Below are 21,239 nucleotides of genomic sequence, written 5' to 3'. Positions count from 1 at the left end.
ACAATCTTTGGACCCCGATAGGATTGAAAATGTCTAAGTTTGTGTTGGAGGTGGGCTAGCCCAGGCAGTAGAAGAGAGAACCCAATAAGGCGATCAGAAGAGTGCCTATTTCAATGCTAGGCCTAGATCCAAAGAAAGGTCAGTAGGCCTTGCTTGGGAGACACCAGGTCTCTGGGATTTCCTCTCAGGAATCTATTAGTAAAGTGACTGGATATGTGGTGTAGTAGGAAGACTGGAGTCAGATTGCCTGGGTCTGAATCCTAGCTCTGGCACTTTCTAGCTGTTAAACTTACTTAGAATTTCTGGGCTCTTTCCTCACCTATTAAATGAGGAGACTGAGAGAACCTATCTCAACAGGTGGTTACTGGGTTTAAATGAATTAGTACAAGTGATCAAAATTGCCTAACATACATTAAGCTCTCAGTATGACTTTGTGTTGGAATATAATACTTTGTGTTGGAAGACACTGGGTATCTGTCCTTGTTATGTGCACTGAGTATCAAACCATGCAAAAGCTTAGTGGCTTCAAACAATAATTTATGTGGATTTACAGGGCTCAGCATGATGGCTGTTGCTTGGGGGTCCCTTCCGGGGCAGCCATCCGATGGCTTCACGTGTCTGGTGATATGATGCTCCTTGCCTTCTCTTTTTCCCCCCTTGGCTTCTTGTCTTCCAGGGTCTTTCTTCTTGGGGTATGCCTCTCAAGTGGTCTTAGGTTGTTCCACTTCTGCATGGTGGCTGGCTTCCAACAGAGCGGAAGTAGAAGTTGCCAGGACAGTTCAGAGCAACTCCTAGACTTAACACAGGGTCGCTTCCCTTATTACCTCAGTCACAGTGCTCATAGAGCTTGCCCAGATTTAAGGAGGTGGAGAACAGCCTCTACTTGCCAATGAGAGAAGGAGCAAAGGCACATTGGCAAAACAACATGTGGAACAGGAATGTAATGGGCATCTTGGCAAAACAGTCTGCCATAATAGAGATGATCTTCCAAATAGAAGGCATGAAAGATCTTATCTAGACTTAGAATTAAGTGATTCCTTTTTTCCCTCCAAGTTTATGTATTTATTTATTTTACATAATGTCTCCACCCAATGTGGGGCTTGAACTCCTGACCCTGTCATCAAGTGTTGTGAGCTCTTCTTACTGAGCCAGCCAGCCAGGTGTCCCAGGATTAAGTGATTCTAGTCACTGAACTTATTTTTATTATGTCTATTGAATATCTACTCAATAAATACATTTAGTGTTTCTTGAGTATCAGCTGTGAATCTACACTCTACTAGTCCCATGAGGAATGTAAAATTGGGCACCATATTTACCTCCACAGGACCTACGATTCTCCTGGACATAAGGCTAACATGCACAAAACATTGTAAGAACCACTAAATTGCTAAACTGACATCATGTATCAGAGGGGGATTTACTCTTATATACTTTAATTTCTGTGCCAGAATCGAGCCTGGGGAGCTCCTTTGAAATGTTCTCACGGAAATCTCTACTGAAGGCCCGTAATTTCACTTTCACTCCTTTTCATTCTTACTTTTTCCTCTTCTCTCATGTATTAGGAAATATGATTCCCTGATTCAGGATCAGGCCCGAGAGCTGTCGTACCTACGCCAGAAGATACGAGAAGGGAGAGGCATCTGTTACCTTCTCACCCAGCATGCGAAAGATACAGTAAAATCTTTTGAGGACCTTCTTAGGAGCAATGACATTGACTACTATCTGGGGCAGAGCTTCCGAGAGCAACTTGCCCAGGGAAGCCAGCTAACAGAGAGGCTTACCAGCAAACTCAGCACCAGTAAGTTGGCCACAGGGCTTTGACACACACTCGGTCACTCCCATAACCCGAGCCCCAGGTGGCCACCACACCTCCACCACAGTCTTTTAATCCAGGTCCTGTTCCATTTAATTTCCTGGGGCCATTACAGGGTCAGGACTGGTTGGTGGGGAACACTGAGGAGAAACATAGGATTCGGAGGTCATGATTGCAATGGCAGAAACTGGAGCACTCATGGCAAGTGACTTTTAGGGAAGCAGGCTGTGTCCATCCAGTGCTAAGGGGGAGAAAGGGAGAAGAGATCGGAGGATGTCATCATAGTGAAAAGAACCTGACCTGAGAATTGCAAGACCCCAGTGGTGGCCTGAATGCCGCCATTAATTTGCTTTGGGCAATAGTTTAGCCTTTCACTGTCTCTTTGTTTATCACATGGTGTCATACATAAATATAATTCCAGTATAGTTAAAGCATCCTGCCCTTTGGACATAGTTTGGGCACTGAATGTCGTAGTGCAACGCTAGGAATATGGGTTATTATTGAGTTCTTTACTTAGAAGACATTTCCTGAGAGTACCAAGAGATAGTGGGATCAGTCTTGGGGGCCAACCATCCCACACACTGGTGGCAGGTGCAGAGGTGGGACAGGATGGTTTGTCATCTCTTAGAGCAAGAGTGGGCTCTCCATGAATGCTGTGATGGGACACAGAGCATGCATCTGGGAGTGAGTCTGTGACAGGCTTGGAAGGTGGAATATTCCAGAGAGAAGCTGAGCAAGTGCGCTTCAAACTTCTTTGCATTGATTTAGGGTAGAGGAAGTCCTGAGGCTGATCACGAGGTCAGGGGAGATCTGCCTGGTGAGTTCCAGAGAGCCCACAGGTCTCCCCTCTGAGGCTACAATCTGCAACCTTTCCAAGTAATTCTCCTACATGTCTTGGACATACACAGAGGAATCACCATTCTGTACCCACAGATGCTTGCATTTATAATGTAGGAAGTGGAATCTATTTAATTTCTTACCATGTTTTTCTAAATTTGGCTTACAGAGGATCATAAAAGTGAGAAAGATCAAGCTGGACTTGAACCGCTGGCCCTCAGGTAACTTGAAATAGGATCTGATAAAGGAATCAGGAACAAGGCCCAAGGGGTCCAGGGTGACTGTAACTTTACAAATTGGGGCAGGGAAATGCTGATTATAACATGTTCATTTATTCATGAGACACTTTAGCCTCTCTTTTGCTATAATTCTGTTGATTTCTATTGTGTAATTATGCTCCAGGCTTGGTAACCTAGACTCAGTCTGATCCGACAGTAAACTAACCAGGTTCCAGGGGTCCTTGGCACCCCCAAGGCTCTCCTCTGCTTTCTTCCTGGGTGTTTAAAGATGAGGCTGTGCTGCTGAGTTGGCTTACCCTAAGCTACGTTGGCAGCTCATTTGGTAGTTGTCCAGTTCCCCCGGGGGAAAAAAAGAATTGAAGAACCATAATGTAGTTCCTCGGGGGTGGGGAGGTGGGGGGAAAGGCCTGGGTGTTGCAGACTCCTGGGAGGCTACGGTCTTTCATGAACCAGTTTTCAATGAGTCACTGCAGAGAATCTTACCGTGTACAGTAAAATATGGGCTCAAAATCCGTAGCTGTAGCCTCTAGTCTAAGCCCCTCTCTGTCAGAAGCCTGCTTTAGACCACGTGGTGCTGCTCCAAGTCCCTGCGGTGAAGAGCAAAGCATTTTGGTTTTGTTTTCATTGCTAATCCATCCCAGACACATACCTGGGCTATAGCTCAATCATCCACATGATTCCACGCATCCTGCTCTTGGTTGTCAAGGGCGATGCCAGACTGCTGCGTGTTTGTCACCGCTTACCTTCCATTACTGTACTTACCTTCTTGGAGACTGGTAACCAGCAGTTCTTGGGGCCGCACTTGGAGCAGCTGTGCCTTACAGGGCTGGCTGAGTCTCTGCTAGTTCCCAGCGTCTCCCGTGGCCAGTGCCCTGGATAGTGATTGCCCCTCTTTCTCCCACTGCACCCCACCTACTCTCCGCCCCTAATCAGTGATAGGTTATCTTGATGGTTCTTCACAGGAATGGTTCCCTTGACTTAGGTGGCTTTTCCCGTGTGCCTTGGTCAGGACAAGTTGGGCCAGTGCCCTTGGCTTCACCTATTGTCTCCTTCCACCCCACTAGGCTCAGCAGAGAGCTGCAGGAGAAGGAGAAAGTGATCGAGGTCCTGCAAGCCAAGCTGGACGCCCGGTCCCTCACGCCCTCCAGCAGCCACGACTTGTCGGACTCCCAGCGCTCTCCCAGCAGATCCTCCTTCCTGTCCGATGAGCTGGAAGCCAGCTCTGACATGGATGTAGCCAGCGAGTACACACACTACGAAGAGAAGAAGGCTCTGCGTGGTCACTCAGGTAACCTCCTGTTTCTCTAGCCAGGCCTTGCAGATCCTCCCTGGTGTGTGTCAGGCTGAATGTGGCCCTGGGACGAAGCCCCAAGTACAGGCCCCAGTGCCTCAGGATCTTTGCTCTGCTCCTGACTCCAGGGGTTGTTTCAAGGTCTCCACTGGATTTTCAAGCTGGTAGACCCAAGGGGAAGCACAGTGGGAAGAGCGAGAACATCCAGGCAGGCTCTTCCCCATTGTCTCATGAGCAAAGACCGTCTGTCTTACTTCCTTCTTCAAATGGGACATCATCTCCCTCCTGCAGAGGTCTTGCTCACTGCATGTCCTGAACTAGTGTCCCCTGGGTATCTGTCAGCAGTCACGGATGCTGTCGCTCCCACCTGGTACATTTGGAAATGCCATTTTCATGGTTTCTAGGTCTGGGCCCCACTCTCACCCCTAAGGTGGCTTGCCTCCCTCAAGAAGCTATCTGCAAGCAAGAAAATGAACACGGCTCACAGTGTCTGTGCTTGGTGCTTTCCCGGAAAGCCAGGCCCTGCCCTGGTACCCCTGGCTCAATAGAAGGCCAGATTCCAGTTCTTTGTCGACCACCAAACATTTTCTTTCATTCATGGGTTTTGTAGATTCCATCCATCATTCAAGTCATTCTGCTGTACTGTCTTCTAAGCCATCAGCAACCAGTGCACCTCAGGGGGTTAAGGCCGAACCCAGCAGCAACCCCATCAGCTTGCCAGCTCCCCAGAAACCCCCCCAGGAGGCCAGCCAGGCCCATCCAGGTATGCGACAGCCAACACAGCGGGAGCGCTGTCTCCTCTCCCTCCGCAGCCTGTTTGACTTTTCTTCAGGGACGAATGTTTCCACTGTCAGAGGCTTCTAGGCATCAGATCCTAGATGAAATCAAGAGGCCTTCCTAGTCCACCAATTGTGTCTGCATTTTCTTGGTTCTAAATATTTTAGGCAAATCAGAGATCTGCAGTTGACTTTGATCAGAATACCAATTTTGACCAGTAGTCAGCGAATCCTTTTAAAGTAAACATTTTCATTTCTTTCTTTCATTTCACTCTGGGGAGCAAAGAGGCAAAAGAGGTCTCTCCCATGATTATAGTCACCACAGAACAAAAAGAAAGTCACTTCATGGCTAGCCTGGAAGCATTACCCATTTATCTTCAGGGCAAGCCTCTGCAACAACTCGGGATGCTTCAGGATCCTACAAGATTCTGTTCATATTACATAGCCATTCATTCATGGATTTATGAACAGCTGGGCAGCTCCTGATATGTACGTAGTGCCTGTCCGGCAGCCAGTTGGAGGGGTACATTTCATTTAGCTGCCCCAAGCTAATTGCCAGGAGTGTGCTGTTCAGTTAGAGCCCCACACCAGCGATGGCAAGAAGGCAAGCCTTGTCCCTGCCTCCTACCTCTTGCCACAACCAGCTGGCTGCCCTCGGTGTGGTTTGTCATAAGGTGCCCGCAGAAGGCACAGTGCTGTCCTTCTGTGGCTCCCATTTCTCCTGAGAGCCCATCAGCCAAAATCTTAAGAAGGGGATGTTTCTGACCCTTTCTGAGCTGGGGCTCGAAGTTTCTGGGCCAGAGTAGGCAGCAGCTGGCCCAGGGAGTCATGGGGAAAACCGGTTTGCCTAGTGCTGTAGACATCTGTGCAAATGCTCTGGGGTCAAACGGAGCAGAAGGCCAGGGGTTTTAAAATCAGAATGCCTACATGAAGGATGCCTGACCTGTGTCATTGGACAATGTGGGGGTCCTCACAGTTTTTCTCTGATAGTGTATCAGCATCCTGGGGCGAGGGATGTGATTAGAATGTACTCATTGTTTTCCACGGCAGGCATTCTCCACAGATCAGTCTTGGTTTCTGCTCCCTCCACAGGCTTCCTGCCATATAACTGTTTTTAGGAAAGAGAAGATAGATTCAGACTTCAGAATGTCCCAGGGTCCCTAAAGACTTGTCCATAGATGGACTACATCATGGTCATCTGTGGAGATCTACTTTAAATGCAAGTTTCCAAGCCCTCCTCCCAAAGTTTATGACTTAGAACAGAGCCTGAAGCAACTGCACGCCTTGAGAATTTTTCCTAAGTGATTTGGATGCCCGGACCGGCATGCAAGCTCTTGTGTTTGAGTCACTTTACCAAGACCTTGATTTTTCTTTTGGTGAATGAATGCGTTGATTTGAGATTCTCAGGTTTGTGTCCATGAGACTTGAATGACACACACGAGGAATGCACATTTCCCCACAGTCCTAGCCCGCTTCTGCTCTCCTCAGGGTGAGCCGTCATACTCTCAGAGGAGTTCCAGGTGTAGGGAGTCTTGTCACAGGGGCAAGGACCCACTCACACCCAGGGGTGATTGGGAACATTAACGTGCGGACGTCCTGATCCCTCCATGCCTGGGACAGCTGGGAGAGGCTCTCATAGCTGCCTGGGATACAGCTATGCCACCTTGCCTGCTTTAGCCGGTTGTTTCCAAGATGAGCATAGAGTATGTATGCCAGAAGTCCCCGGCGAGGAAGAAGGAGGAGGGGTCCACTAAGCCCGGCTTTTGGGTGGCAACCCTGGCCCTTCACCTTGTTGGCTGTCACCATGCTGAATGATAGCCTCCCCCCAAGGAGACATCAGGGCAAGACATAGTTTCATTTTCATCTTTTCCCCATTCCTTTCTTTCTAATGACGTGTCTACTTTCTTCCCAACTCTGTGTTTCTAGGCCTTCACTTTCCCTCCATACCCACGCTGGTTAGCCTTCCCCAGGCACCATTGCCCTCAGCAGCACCCAGCTTCCTGCCTTTCAGCCCCACTGGCCCTCCCCTCCTTGGCTGCTGTGAGACCCCTGTGGTCTCCTTGGCAGAGGCTCAGCAGGAGCTGCAGATGCTGCAGAAACAACTGGGAGAAAGTGAGCACTTCCTGTGGCCTTCATGTGCTTGGGCCAGGCTGCCCCACCCCATGTGGCCCTGCATGGCTTTGGCTTGGTGGCGGAGTTTTGAAAAACGACCTAGGGTGTGCACGTTGCCAGCAGGGGACTGGTGGATGGCCCTGCTTGCTTTTTTTTGGGAAATACCTTTACTGTTGTTTTTCTGGTGTGTATGTGTGTGTGTGTGTGTGTGTGTCTCATCGTTGCGTCAGGCCCTAGACCTGCTCCTGTCCCACTGCTGCTGCCAGTGTGGGGTACCACCAAGTCTGCTGAAAGCCTGACACAGTGGTGATGTGTTGGCAGGCAGGGCATGGGTGAGAGCTTTTGTGCCTTATCTATCTAGGTGAGACAAAGTGGCCATTTCCAGGGAGTCCTTTCCATGCCTACGATAGTCTCCTGCTGTGAAACACACTCTTCATCAAGTTCAGCTCCTGACATCATTAGGTTGAAGGTGTGAAGGGTTGTAGTAGTAGAGGGATTCAGAAGAGGTGACAAAGCCCCGCTTCCTAGGGCACAGGGTTCATTTCTACCCTGGGACAGGTTACAGGTTGGCGGCTCAGACCGGAAGCACAGGCTGTGATACCTGATTGTAAATTCTGTCCTCTGACTCCCAGAGATCCTTGATCGTATTGATCGTAACCGTTATAGGCTCTGTATGGTCATCTTTTTGGAAAGACTTCAATATATGTCTGGGCTGGATGACTCATTGTCAAAATTGTTGGTGGGGTCATTTATAGCTTAGAAAAAAAGAAGAAAAACCCTCAAATGAGGAATTTGCTTTCTAGTTTTTTAATGTTTAAATGCTTAATGCTCTCTTAATGCTTAATGCTCTCTTTTTTTAATGCTTAAAAAAAAAAACTTAGAAATCAGTTTGATGTTACCTTAAAATCACATTCTGTGTGTTTTAAAAATAAATAAATAAATAAATAAATAAAGGCTCAGGTGAGCCAGAGATTGATGGTAAGGGAAACCAGTCACAGTGTCCAGTGACCTAGGACCACAGTTGAGAATTCATACACCTGAAGTCCCCATCGTCATTTAGCCCAGCTTGTTTCTTATGTCAATCCTGAAAGTGACCACACTCTCTAGTCTACTCTGTCCCAGTTTGATTCCCAGAACCAATTAGATAACACCCTTTTTAGGAGAGTTTGTACAGCTCCCATTTTTGCAGGCAGAAACGTCTAGAAGACTACCTCCTGCTTATCACAGCTTTACCCAGGTGTAGCAGTCTAGGCTAACCCAGCAACACAAACCTGGTCTTCCTGAGTCTCACACCCCTTGTGTAATAGGTAGAACCAGGGCAGGGAACTAAAGCTCAGAGGAGTAGAGCTACTTGTTTAAGGTTACTAGTCAGTGGGAGAGATGACTTGAGTCCAGGTCTTCTGCTCCCAGTCCTGTGTTTCCATAATACCTTTTCTGTCTAGAAGGGCTTTGTTACCATCCTGCTCAGAGCTAAGCTCAACAAATTCTGGAAGCCCCTTGAAACAATCTTTTCTCTGTCTCTTTAGAGATCAGTAGACAATTCATCAGAACCTCTCATCTAGAATTTGATATTTGATGGATAACAAATTTGTCCCATATCAAAATGGCAAGAGTGATCTCTAGCTGACTTTTCTTTTTCTTTACCTTTCCACATTTGTCAGTTTGTCTTTGTCCAAAAGGAGAGATAGGAGACATCTGTGCATGAAAAAGGGTCTGTTGATATGGGATCAAGTCATACTTAGTCTGAGCCATTGACCAGAGTTTGGATGGTCCCAGCTTTGGTGAGCAAGATGACAGCCCTGTCTTTTCTGTCCTCAAAGCACAGGCCTCTCTGAGGGATGGCAGCTTACCAGTGTTCCTTGTCTACTTGGAAACAAGCTTCCACGTGGGCAGTGGTGCATGGCAGCTTCTTGGGGCAGCGTGGGGCAAAGATCTCCTTGTGTTAGAGTCTGTCTGGCGTCTTTGCATGGTTTAGGGCATGTGCTCTCTGTTGTGTGGCCTGGGCAACCAGGAACGTGAGAATGCTGATCACTGTTACTGATAGACTTGGAACCTTCTATAGCCTTGGTTAAAATGTGAACGGTTGACTACCCCTGATTTCCCCCTTTACCTTGTGTTGGGCTGGGGAGGAAGGGGGTGTGAAAGAGGCAGAAAATCACATCTTTACAAATCCCAACTAAAATCTAGATGTTGAGGGTCAAGTGGGTAGCTCAGTGACTCTCAGTGAGTTAGGCATCTGACTCTAGATCTCAGCTCAGGTCTTGATCTCAGGGTGATGAGTTCAAGCCCCACTTTGGCCTCTATGCTGGGCATGGAGCCTACTTAAAAAAAAAAAAAAAGATTCAGATGCTGACATTTTTCATCCCCCAGTGATCCTAATGGACATCTATTATTTTGCAGATTGAGGAAGGAGAGACCCATGATGGGTACTTCTCAAATTTTGCTGCCAATGAGAATCACCTGGGATGGTTTTAAAACACCCAGTGCCCAGGCTGTATCCCCAGTTAAGGCAAAATCTCTGGGAGGTCCAGGCATCAGTATGTGTTTGTTTACATTTTCCGAGGTGACTGTAGTGTGTGGATAAGTTTGAGAACCAGTTACAAATGGAGATTAAAAGTTGACAAGTAGCCAATTGCATTATCCCCTCTGAGGAGTTTGGCTTGGTTGGAGGGAATGATGACCTCTTCCTCTTTGCTTAGGTCAAGCTACCTGCTTACTATGCTGCCCATGCTGATAATCCCTGAAGGAAAGCAGTCTCTGAATAGGAATATCCTAAACTACAGCCCTGCCCACCTCTCTCTGTCTCTCCCACAGCCTGGACTTCTTTTCACATAGAAGCAGAGATGATTTGGCTCAGGGGGAAAGCCCATGATTTCCTAAGATCTATGAGAGCATCAGCCTCATGTTAAATGAAAGTTCCCACATCCCTCCATGGATGCTAACATTGAACACATCTATGAATAAGAATGTGCTATATCCTCCAACTTTGGGACTGAGTTCTCCTTCCAGAACTTTCCTGGACTGTATCGTGAGGAATTTTAGTAGAAGCCAGGAGTGCAGCCTCTGGACTTTTCCTTTGTGTACACTGGTGACTTCCACATACTTTGTCCATCCTCCGCCTCTTGGTGTCTCATGCCAGCAAACACATGAGGTGAAAGTTATGGCTTCTAGGTTATGGTCTTCATCTAACTGGTATTCCACAATGGACTGGCATTTCTGACATCGCATATGTCCCCTTTGGTGTCCACTTTTAGCAATCCCACACTTCCTTGCTGGTCCTTCCCTTCCAATCCTCTCTTCCTCACTCTGGTTTCTTTCTGCCCAGGTGTCAGCACCGTGCATCCTGCTTCCCCATCTGCACTGCCAAGCAACCATTTAGAAGCCAGCTCTTCTCACTATCTCAACCCCGCCCAGCCCCACTCTCCACTGAGGGGTGGCCCAGAATTGGGCAGAATCCTGGAGCCCAGCTATCTGGGCAGCGGCAGCCAGTGGGATGTGATGAGGCCTCAGAAAGGGAGTGTATCAGGCGACCTGTCCTCAGGATCCTCTGTGTGTCAGCTTAACTCCAAACCCACAGGTAAAACATAAAGCCCAACAGGTCGGTCTGTGAAATGAAATCTCATTTAGAGTCTCCTAGCTGGGCAGGGGCATTTTTCATTTCTCTAGTCCCTGGCTTACAGAGTGGGGGTAAAATGACAGGGTCCTATCTGTGCTGGACCTTTCTAAGTGCCCCGCTTCAGCCTCCCTGCCCATGGCCTCAGTGCTGTTCAGGGAATTGGGAAAGTCAGAGACACACCTTGTGCTCTCACGTTCATGTCATTAACCACACAGGAGAAGTTTATATCCATGGACTTCTACCATATACCTCCTCACTGAGGCTGGAGGAAGGGCTTGATGCCTCGTTAAAGACTATTCCGTCAAGTATCCATAAGAATAATGATATCAGGCTAGAGTAAAGTCTTCCCTAACACACTCAGGAGAAAGTCACACTCAACTCACCATACATTTCCCGACACTTCAGTTATTTTTCTAAACCATGTGGAACTCCCTCATCCTCACCGGTTACACTGGTCACCGTACACTTACATTTAAAACTCCGTCATATTTTGGGGCACCTGGGTGGCTCAGCTGGTTAAGTGTCTGCCTTCAGCTCAGGTCATGATCTCAGGGTCCTTGGATCAAGCCCCGCATCGAGGGCTCCCTGCTCAGTGGAAAGTCTGCTTCTCCCTCTCCTTGTGCCCCCACCCCAACCTGCTCATGCACTCTCTCTCTCAAATAATTAAATAGTCTTGAAACTCCCTCACACTTAACTTTGTGTAGGAGGAGGCCCCTGGGGCATGCTTCACGCGGTCTCCTGGGTTTGACAGCCCGTTTCCTCTTTAAGCAAAGTCGCTGTGTTCCTGAGTGCCCATGTGAGAAAATGCAGTTGGTGGAAGGGTGGGGATATTTAGGGATCCTGCTGAGGAGCCACTAGCTGTGCCCCACTTCCACCTGGGCCCCCCTGGTGACCAGGATTCCTTATCTCGCACCTCTCCCCGGTCCTGACGGGGTGGCTGCAGGGGCTGACCTGCTGGAGGAACATCTTGGAGAGATCCGGAACCTGCGCCAGCGCCTGGAGGAGTCCATCTGCATCAACGACCGGCTGCGGGAGCAGCTTGAACACCGGCTCAGCTGTGCAGCCCGTGGGAGCGGTAGGAGAGGCCCAGAGCCTCCCATACTGCCACAACTGGGGAGCCTCTGGAGGCTGGGCTTCATGCTTTCCAAATCATGTGTTGGGCTTTTCTCTACTTGCTCCTTCCAAACAGTCCGGCAAGGCAGGGGGGGCAGGTGCTCTTATCCTCACTTAGAGCTAAGAGAGAACTTTCCTCCTGGCAGAGCTAACGAGGCGTGTCTGCAGGGCGTCTGACTTCCCAGCCCGTCCTTAGTCTGCTTGTATATGTGCCTGCTGACCTCTCCACCTTGTCATGGGATTGGCACATGGTGGAGCCCGCTCAGTGGGTGCCCTCCCATAGCCACTCACCAAGGCGGCTGTTCTCCCAACACTCTCCTCTCGGGCTTGGGTCCCTTGGAGGCCAATCCTTCTACATGCCCTTGTCCTGCCCCCAGCCCTGCGGTGGCTCCTGTGGGGACAAGAGCCTCTGGAACAGCTGCAGCTAGGGCACGTGGTGGGGCCTGAACAGAAAGCAGGCACTTGGCCCGCCATGCTTGGGGTCCAGGTCTTGGGGACCCAGACACTCCTGCTGGGTTGGGCCAGTATTTCTGGAGGGACAGAATGGGTGGTTTCTGGAAAGCATCTGTTACCCTAATGTGTAACGTGTCTGCTTACACTTTCTGGGACAGGATCTACCTCCAGTTTCTACAGCCCTGGCCTAGAACCCACACCGCAGCTCTACAATGAGAACAGAGTCCTTAAGGAAGAAAACCGGAGCCTTCAGGCTCAGCTGAGTCATGTTTCTAGAGGTGGGTGGTAAAAGCCACACACTGCGCTCCTTCCCGGTCCCTTTCGTCCTGGCCACACCAATCACCGTTGAAGCCAAGAGAAGGTGGAAATAACAGCTCACCAGATCCACCAACCCAAGGTCCCCTGTGGTTCTCAGTCTAGAAGGGGTTACTTCCTGAGAGGTCCCAACTGTGGGCCCTCACACTCCCAGGTGCTTGGGACAAAGATAGCTCTAGGAAACCCACCACCTCTGTGCAACCCACAGATACTCAGATACTCAGTCATTAGTTATGAACTGGCTACCAGTTAGGTGTCTGTTCTCCCTGTCCAGACTTTACTGCAGCCTCATGTGTCTCTCCCGGTACTGAGCTGCCATCCCCGTCTCCTCACTGCTTCCCCTCATTCATCCAGTCCAGGCCCCTCTCTTCTCAGTAATCCTCAGGACTCTGTGCCTGGAAGCACCAGCCAGATGTCCTCCAGAGCATTCCCAACACTATTTGATGGACATCCAAGGGAGGGGGGCATCATTTCCTCTGTGACTGGGGTGAAGCTAACCTTAGTGTCAATTGACTTGATCAAATCAATATATGGTCAATAAAAATTATATTTATCTGCAAATATTTATTGAATAGTCATGAAAGACTAATACTTTCCTAAAGTATTAAGCCCAGAATGTTGTGGAACGGGAAGAGATAGCAAGTGTTGTTTTTAAATCTGCCTCTTTAGAGCAGGAAGATGTGAGGGGAGAGGTCACTGATGAGGAAGTAACGAGACATCACAGAGAAGAGAGAAGACGTAACTGCTAAACCATTTTTGCATGCCAGGACAGGCTAGCACAGACCTCAGTGGGGAGAAGTCACTAAGATGTGGAAAAGCACAGTGGGCCAGGCCCAGGGACTTCCTCCTGGTAGACTGACAGCTCCTGCAGCCTGGTTCTCAGAGCCCCTGTCCTTAGTGTCTGGGAAATCATGCAAGTTATTGAGATTCCACAAGCCCAGGAAAGGACAGATGTCCCCATTTTCAAATTGACGAATATAATATATTCTAAAAACTGTAGACAAGAAATCTTGATGCTGCTCTTTGGCAAAATTAAAGAAAGGATTATCACACAGAGGGTGTGTGAACTTAGAAAATAGCATTAGAAACCACAGCGTTTGGGGCACCTGGGTGGCTCAGTGGGTTAAGACCTCTGCCTTCGGCTCAGGTCATGATCCCCCGCTCTCTGCTCCTCGGGAGCCTGCTTCCCCCTTTCTCTCTGCCTGCCTCTCTGCCTACTTGTGATCTCTGTCTGTCAAATAAATATATAGAATCTTTGGAAAAAAAGAAAAAGAAAGAAACCACAGCTTTTGGGGCACCTGGGTGGCTCAGTTGGTTAAGCACCTGCCTTTGGCTCAGATCATGAACCCAGGGTCCTGGGATGGAGCCCCCTGCTCAGCAGGGAGAGGAGTCTGCTTCTTCCTCTCCCTCTGCTTCCTCCCTGCTGCTCCTGCTTTGTCTCTCTCTTTCAGATAAATAAATAAATTCTCAAAGAAAAGGGAGGAAGGAAGGAAGGAAGGGAAGAAGGAATGAAGGAAAGAAGGAAGGAAGGAAAGGAGGAAAGAAAGAAACCGCAGTGTTTTCTCTAATAGCAGGGTAGACCTTGTGAAAGCAGAAGATCAAGGGCATTGCAAAGATGGAGGCTGCACACTCCCCAGGGCTGACACCCTCTGTTTTTTCTGAGCAGATGCGGCATCAGCTTGCATTCCCGTTGCCTTAGTTCTGCACGTCAGGATGGAGGAGCTTGGGCTCCTTGTCCTGCCAGCCTCTGCACCCACAGTGTAAGTCGTCCTGTGTTCTGCTCCCCAGAGCACTCCCAGGAGACGGAACGCCTGAAAGAGGCCCTGCTGTCCTCTCGATCCCGGCTTCAAGAGCTGGAGATGGAGCTGGAGCGCCAAAAGGGGGAACGGCAGCAGCTTCTGGAAGACTTGAAGGAGAAGCAACAGGAGATCTTGCATTTCGAGGAGGAACGCCTGTCCCTCCAGGAGAAAGACTCCAGGTAAGGGGGAGCCTGATAAGAAGGAAGGGGGCCCTGTTTTCAGATTTAATGGGATATTGGCAAGACAGGTATTGGAGCCTTTGGGGGCCCTCAGTTTCCCCTCTGCTATTCCTGATTTATGGATGAGTTTGAGCAGAAGGAAGGACTTCTCTGAGAATGCCTTTTCACTCCAAAGTTGGGAGAGTAAAACCGTATTTTAGAAGGCTTCAGCATACGAGGGGCACCTGGGTGGCTCAGTTGGTTAAGTGTCCAGCTCTTGATTTTGGCTCGGGTCATTATCTTGGGGTCATGAGAATGAGCCCTGCACTGGGTTTGGCGCTCAGCTTGGAGTCTGTTTGAGATTCTTTCGCTCCTCCTCTCCCTCCTCTTCTGCTCCTCCTACCGCTTGCAGGCAAGTGATCTCTGTCTCTCTCAGATCAGTCTTTAAAAAAAAGGGGGGGGGGGTTTCAGCGTATCAGATCCTGGAGAAAAAAAATGTTCTCATCCTTCCTGTTAGTTTAAGGATATTGGTCTCACTGTAACGTAGGAAGCATCCCCACCAGTCATCATGCGCATCCCCGACATAAACCCTATGACTGCCTATCACCAGGAATAGAGCACCATAGGGGCAGGAAGAATACGGAGCTTGTGTGTCTGCTCCCAACTAATGTAGCTAATGGCATGACATCAAGCAAAGTTACTTCCCAACTAACGTAGCTAATGGCATGATATCAAGCAAAGTTACTTCACCTCTCAGAGCCTCTGTTTCCACATCCGTAAAGTAAAAGTAATGGTCTTCACGACCCCTGGGTTGACATCTAGGGCTAAAGCCCCATGATGCGAAGGCTGGCTGACAGCAGGTGGCAGGGGAGCGCCAGGCGCTCAGCGGGCCCTTGCCTCCCCTGTGCAGGCTGCAGCACAAGCTCACCCTCCTGCAGCAGCAGTGTGAGGAGAAACAGCAGCTCTTCCAGTCCCTCCAGTCGGAGCTACAGATCTACGAGGCGCTTTATGGCAATTCCAAGAAAGGGCTGAAAGGTATGTGTTCTCCCTCTCCCCTCCCCAGTGAGCTCCCTGCCCTTACTTAGGATTCTGAAGAGGTCCTTACCCTGGGAGTCGTAGAGCTCTGGAAAGCTACAGAGTTCTGCCTCAGCCAGGTCTGGGGCTCCCAGTAAGAACAAAGTGGTTCTCTCATGTAAAGCCCAGAGGTTGGTGACATGTGCAAGATCCATCCAAGACATCCTTAAAAGTAGTTAGATAAGAGTCCAACTCTGCCTGCCTAGGTGGCCAGAGAAAAGTTGGGCAAAGTCCAGGTTATATAGGGACTTAAAAATAAATTCAAAGAACTGTCCTGATGGCACCATCATGTGAGAAGCTCTTGAATATTTTGAGTTATACATATTGCCCCCATGCAGCCAGTACGGCGGGCCCTTTGCTCCTACCCTGACGCGTTCCCCAGGGAGAAAGTTAAAAGATGCACAACATCTACAGAAATACCTCTGTTAGGATCTAAATTCCAAGCCTGGATTTAAATTTTAAACTGTTTTATTGAGGACTTTTTGCCACCTGCTAAAATACTGATCTCATGTTGGAGAATCTTCTTCTATTTCCCCATTGTTCTTCAAATTGGGGAGGTATTGTGAACATCAAGTTAGTAATTCCAACCAGGCTGGAACAGAGTACTGATGTCAATATGATGAAATTTAGAAAAGATTGGGGCACGTAGGTGTCTCAGGGGGTGAAGCCTCTGCTTTCAGCTCAAGTCATGATGTCAGGGTCCTGGGATCGAGCCCACATCAGGTTCTCTGCTCAGTGGAGAGCCTGCTTCCACCTCTCTCTCTGCCTGCCTCTCTGCCTGCTTGTGATCTCTGTCAAATAAATCAATAAAATCTTTAAAAAATAAAAGAAATTTAGAAAAGATAAAAAGAAATCCTGAGCTTGTTTAAAATATCAGAGGTACAGGATCAGAAGGTCTGGCTCTCTAGCCATTCATGGACTTGAGAATAGGGAGTTACTTAGAAACCCGTTGGGACAAGGAACTTGTAGGCAAAGGTTGCTACAAAAACCAGTTCAACCTGAGACCACAGTAGGGTGAGAGACCATATCAAAAATATTGTTAGATTGTGGGACACCACCTTGTAAAAGGGACTTTGGCAAACCAGGGAGCAAAGTGAAGACAGGAGCCACCATGCTGGGTGACCAGAAATCTTGAACTGTCAGAGAAACAACAATTTTCAGCCTGGACAAGATCACAAGGAGATGAGACCTGGTTTTAAATATTTGAAGAACTATCAGGTGAAAAAGAGCTGTTGTGTTTGGCATCTCTTTAGAGGTCTGAACAAGGGTCATCAAAGAATAAAGGGCTGTAGAATTTGGACTTACATCATTCTTATGCCTTCCTGACCACTAGAGATTTCGAGGGATGGAATTGTTAGTTTGTGAAGGAATAAGTCTCCCATCCAAGCCCCTTTAAATAGAAAGGGATGACTTGTCAAGGATCCCATAGAAACAGCTCTTGCTTTGGATGGGATGTTTAAGCCTTTCAATTCTAATTTTTTTAATGATCTGTTAAAAAATTCCTTAAGCAATACAGAATTTTCAATATTCAGCCAAATTTGAATTTTCATAAAGTCTGATTGGATTTCCTAACTTGCTGATGAGAAGGTGAACCAGAACTTGAAGAAGTATCAGGGGGCACCGCAGGCTGAGAGAATAGCTTCTGTGCACTCCTGGGAGCACCGGGTCCAGCCTTCCCCATGGAGAGCTTTGTATCAGGGAGTGTGAGAAGTCCGGTCAGTTGAGATGGTTGCTGGTTTATAGAGGAGCTATGAAGTACCATGGAAGTTTACATTCTACAGAGTGGGCCATGGAAAATGAGTACGTTTTCCCAAACAAAACAGATACTTGATGGGAACAGAACTCTCAGACTAGTGGGACACACTGCAGTCGGGAGACACTCAAATAAGGGAAACCCACTGAATGGGTGTGGTTATGGGGTATTTACATGAGGAGAGTCTGATCTAAGGTGCCGTTGGGAAGATAAAGAGGAATGGATAGAAGACAACATTTTTAGAAAGAAGCAAAACTTTGTGAGGATTTGGATATAGGGAAAGAAAGATAGGAAGGAGCTTCATGGAGCTTTGGGGTTGGTAGATACTAACCATAGACTGCAGGTGCCCCATGAGGACTTCTCAGGGAGAGTTGCCTCCCGCCTTATAAGGAGACCTCCGGCCTCCTTATAAGATGCTCTAGCAGTATTTGGTTACTATGGTGATTATAAAAACATAATGCAAATGAGTAAAAATAGAAAATATGGGATGTTTCCAGAAAATTTCTCATAGTAAACTCTTATCCCTTATAACTTGTGGTAACAACTTGGAGAAGCCTTTCTCTATGAACTTCTTGGGAACAGTTTTTCATTTGGCCCCTAGTTTGATTTTCTTTTTCCTTTCAATTTTGTTTTTATACGACAGAGGAAAAAGAATCCCTTCATCCTGACTACATCCTCTTTCATGCCTTTCTCCCTTCTTATAGTTGTTTTAGGAGTCATTTTAAAGCTCCTATCTCTGAAACCCCATAGATTCTTATCCTTAATTCTATAATCCCATGAGAACCATGAATTCTTGTGGTAGCTCTTTCACATACTCATTTGGTCACAAAACCTGTCTGAAGTGACCAAAGTGGTATCCACAGACTTGACTTAACCCCACTCAGTGGTAATGTTCATCTGGCTCGTCATGGAAATATGAATGTATTTGCCTAAAGGCCTGTGGCCCAGAGGCAACCTGGTATGTGGGCTACATGAGAGATGGCGTACGGATCCTATGGCCTTCCTAAACACCAAAACAAATTCTACTTTTTGAAATCTATTTGGCTTCAAGCTTTCAGATAAGATATGTGGTTTAGTAGAATATTTCTTAGCTGTCTTCATCCCTAGTACAAAGAAACAGACTGTGATAGCAAACAGAGATTTAAAAAAACAAAACAAAACAAAAACGTGGTGAAGTAAAATAGTTCAGTGAGTTGTGACCCCTGGCCTCTAGAGAGACTCCGGTTCTTCCATGCTGCGAAAGGCCTGGTGCCTCCTCTCCTCTCCCTGGTGACCTCCTCCTCCTTTCTGCTGTGACTCCTGAGCACCGAGGCATCAGCTTTCCTCCTCCCAAATCCCCAGGACTTCTCTAGCCCAGTGCTGAACTGCCCTATCTCTGAAGATCCTGCTTTCTGGCCTGTAGGACTAGGGTGACTGTGGAAGTCAAATAATAATTGGCTTTGACCCCACCTGCTCATGGAAGGCTCTCCAGATGCAGGAGGGTCACATGAGCCTCGAGGCAGTTCCAGTGTGTGGTATCTCGCTCAGTGAGTGGGAGACCCACGCAGCAAAAGGACGCAGCTCCATCCCAAATGCCTTGCCTCCTGGGGCCCTAAGAGGACAGCAGGGTCCCGAGTAGAAAGGAATGCCTGAGGAGTGTTCTGACAAATGCTTGGAAAAGCTTGGATCTGAGCCACCACACCCCTTCTCTCTCTCTTCTTTCAGCTCCCACCTGGGATGCCTGTTTCCAGGTCCCTTTGAGCAGTGAGCTGAGCCACCTGGTGGCAGAGATCCGAGCTTTGCGAGGGCAGCTAGAGCAAAGCATCCAGGTGAACAGCTGTCTGAGATTGAGGCTGGAGCAGCAGTTGGATGGCAGGGGGAGCAAAGCCAGCCTCAGCCCCTCCTCCACCCACCAGGAGGACCCTGGAAACAAGCAACTGCTCCTCCAAGGTAGGAAGGGCAGGGGGACCATGCCAGTGGGGCAGTGGCCAGGATGTCTGTGGTGGAAGGGATCTTCCCTCTTCTACACTCCTTAGGGCCCAGGTGAAATCAGAGTTGTTTCAATCTACAACCTTGGGTGAGAGGGTGGGAATGAGGGTCCCAGCTGGCTCAGGCCCCAGATTCTGAGTTTGCGGGTACAGGTTGCTTGCCTTGGGCGTGTTTGAAGTCCCCAGGTACTGAAGCCTTACTTTCCTCATCTTCAGGGTGAGGACAATAATCATATGTATCTTATGGACAATCATATGTATGTTATATGGTAATATGGTAATTAAGCCTTCAGTGCAATAATTTATAAGTGCCTGACACGGTATGCATCGCTCAATAGTTAATAGCTTGTGAGTTAATATCTATTCCTTGTACTTGTGGAGTGCTTTAAAATTTACCACAAGTTTTCAAACAATTTTCCAAACTGTTTCATCTGAGGTAAGGGAGGTTTTACTTTCATATTTCAATATGGGAAAACTTTGGGATTGAGACATTAACCAGCTAAGACCCGACCCAGGATTCGAACTGGATGTTTTTATTTCCAGCTGCTGGCCTTCCTCCTCACGTCCTTCCTCCTCACCAGCGTCTGTCTCCGTATCGCTTGCCTTCCAGATTCCCATTCCCTGATTGGAGGGGAGCTCAGCTGAGGGGAAACCATTCCCATCCCGCAGGCAATGCTGGTTGTGGAAAGCAAGGGGATGATAGCTCCCTTTATTGCCAGTGGCTGTCATCTCCTCCCCTCCCCTCCGCGTCTGCCCTTCCAGATACTGCCTTGCCTGCTCTCTCCCTCTCTTCTCAATGTGCTTCATCCAGCCCCCTTCACCTAGCTTCAGTCTGAATGTTAGTACTGTTGCCCTCCATCTTGACACACTCATTTCAACTTATTCTTTTCTTTTTTTAATTAGCCATCTTCTCTCACCTCCAGGACCCTATTTTCAATTTTATTTCAGTAGGAGCCATTTCTGCTCAGGATTCTCTAAAGATGAGCTTTCAGACACGTTCCTGCCTGCTCTTCCTGGGGCATGTTAATCCTTAGCTTCCCCCCCTCCCCCCGCACCAGTCCTGCTAAATTTTCACTAATTAGGCACTGACTTGTCAAATGAAGGTGACACTTCCAAGATCCTGTGGTGTGGCCATTAGATGAGAAAGTGTCACATGGACTATGTCCCATAGTAACTGCTCGGCCACAATAGGTGAATGCCTGGCTCCCCCTGGGGAGCTGTGATGGTTGTAGTGTTCAGTTATAACTCCCCACTCTGCCCTCCTGGCCCAGCTTTCCTCCCTCACTGTGTCCCCATGACCCCAGCCAGGGCTCAGCCCCAGTGACTCCAACACTGTGCCCTCTCCTTACCCACCACAGTGGCCTGAGCTGGAGATCTGGTTCTAGGCCACCTCCTGAGCAGGATTTCTTGCCTTCTCTGATATTTTCCAATTCTTTCACTGTAGGATTGCTGCCTGGTCTCCAAGAGGATGTCTCTAACCTGCTGTGCCTTCTGTCTCTACCCTTCTCATCCGGCTACATTTTTCCCATCACTAACTCATCAGAATGATGATTGGAATGCTAGTTTAGGGGCGCTTGGGTGGCTCAGTGGGTTAAAGCCTCTGCCTTTGGCTCAGGTCATGAACCCAGGGTCCTGGGATGGAGACCCGCATCAGGCTCTCTGCTCAGCAGGGAGCCTGCTTCCTCCTCTCTCTCTCTGTCTGCCTCTCTGTCTGCTTGAGATCTCTGTTTGTCAAATAAATAAATAAATCTTTTAAAAAAAAAAGGGGGGAATGCTAGTTTAATTGCCCACAAGTCCATTCATACTTTGATTCCGTATTTTTGACACATATACTACACATATTGATGTGGAAATATTGGAGTTCAGAGCTCAAGAAAGAATTCTTGAGACATTTTCAGTGCAAAAAGGTGTTCTTATGATAGC

The 21,239-nt window shown here is 48.2% G+C and overlaps 1 protein-coding gene across 36 annotated transcripts in view; it reads left to right on the top strand.

The window, feature by feature from the left end:
• The window catches only part of PDE4DIP (phosphodiesterase 4D interacting protein), a 210,658-nt gene that overhangs the window by 182,137 nt on the left and 7,282 nt on the right, over positions 1 to 21,239 (top strand). For 22 of the 36 annotated variants that reach the window (XM_082685185.1, XM_082685178.1, XM_082685186.1 and 19 more), the window contains 11 exons: positions 1,563 to 1,798; positions 2,820 to 2,871; positions 3,954 to 4,177; positions 4,791 to 4,943; positions 6,883 to 7,068; positions 10,394 to 10,645; positions 11,628 to 11,759; positions 12,409 to 12,528; positions 14,354 to 14,543; positions 15,433 to 15,557; positions 19,054 to 19,278. In XM_082685185.1, the coding sequence (XP_082541311.1) occupies positions 1,563 to 1,798; positions 2,820 to 2,871; positions 3,954 to 4,177; positions 4,791 to 4,943; positions 6,883 to 7,068; positions 10,394 to 10,645; positions 11,628 to 11,759; positions 12,409 to 12,528; positions 14,354 to 14,543; positions 15,433 to 15,557; positions 19,054 to 19,278 (1,895 nt within the window). The remainder of the gene's footprint in view (positions 1 to 1,562; positions 1,799 to 2,819; positions 2,872 to 3,953; positions 4,178 to 4,790; positions 4,944 to 6,882; positions 7,069 to 10,393; positions 10,646 to 11,627; positions 11,760 to 12,408; positions 12,529 to 14,353; positions 14,544 to 15,432; positions 15,558 to 19,053; positions 19,279 to 21,239) is intronic. The other 14 variants (XM_082685174.1, XM_082685189.1, XM_082685171.1 and 11 more) reach the window with 3 other exon arrangements.

The sequence above is a fragment of the Mustela nivalis genome (genome assembly GCF_964662115.1).
Source record: "Mustela nivalis genome assembly, chromosome: 10".
Lineage (NCBI taxonomy): Eukaryota > Metazoa > Chordata > Mammalia > Carnivora > Mustelidae > Mustela > Mustela nivalis.
Note: the sequence above shows the minus strand (reverse complement) of the source record. Positions and strands in the feature narration are given on the sequence as shown.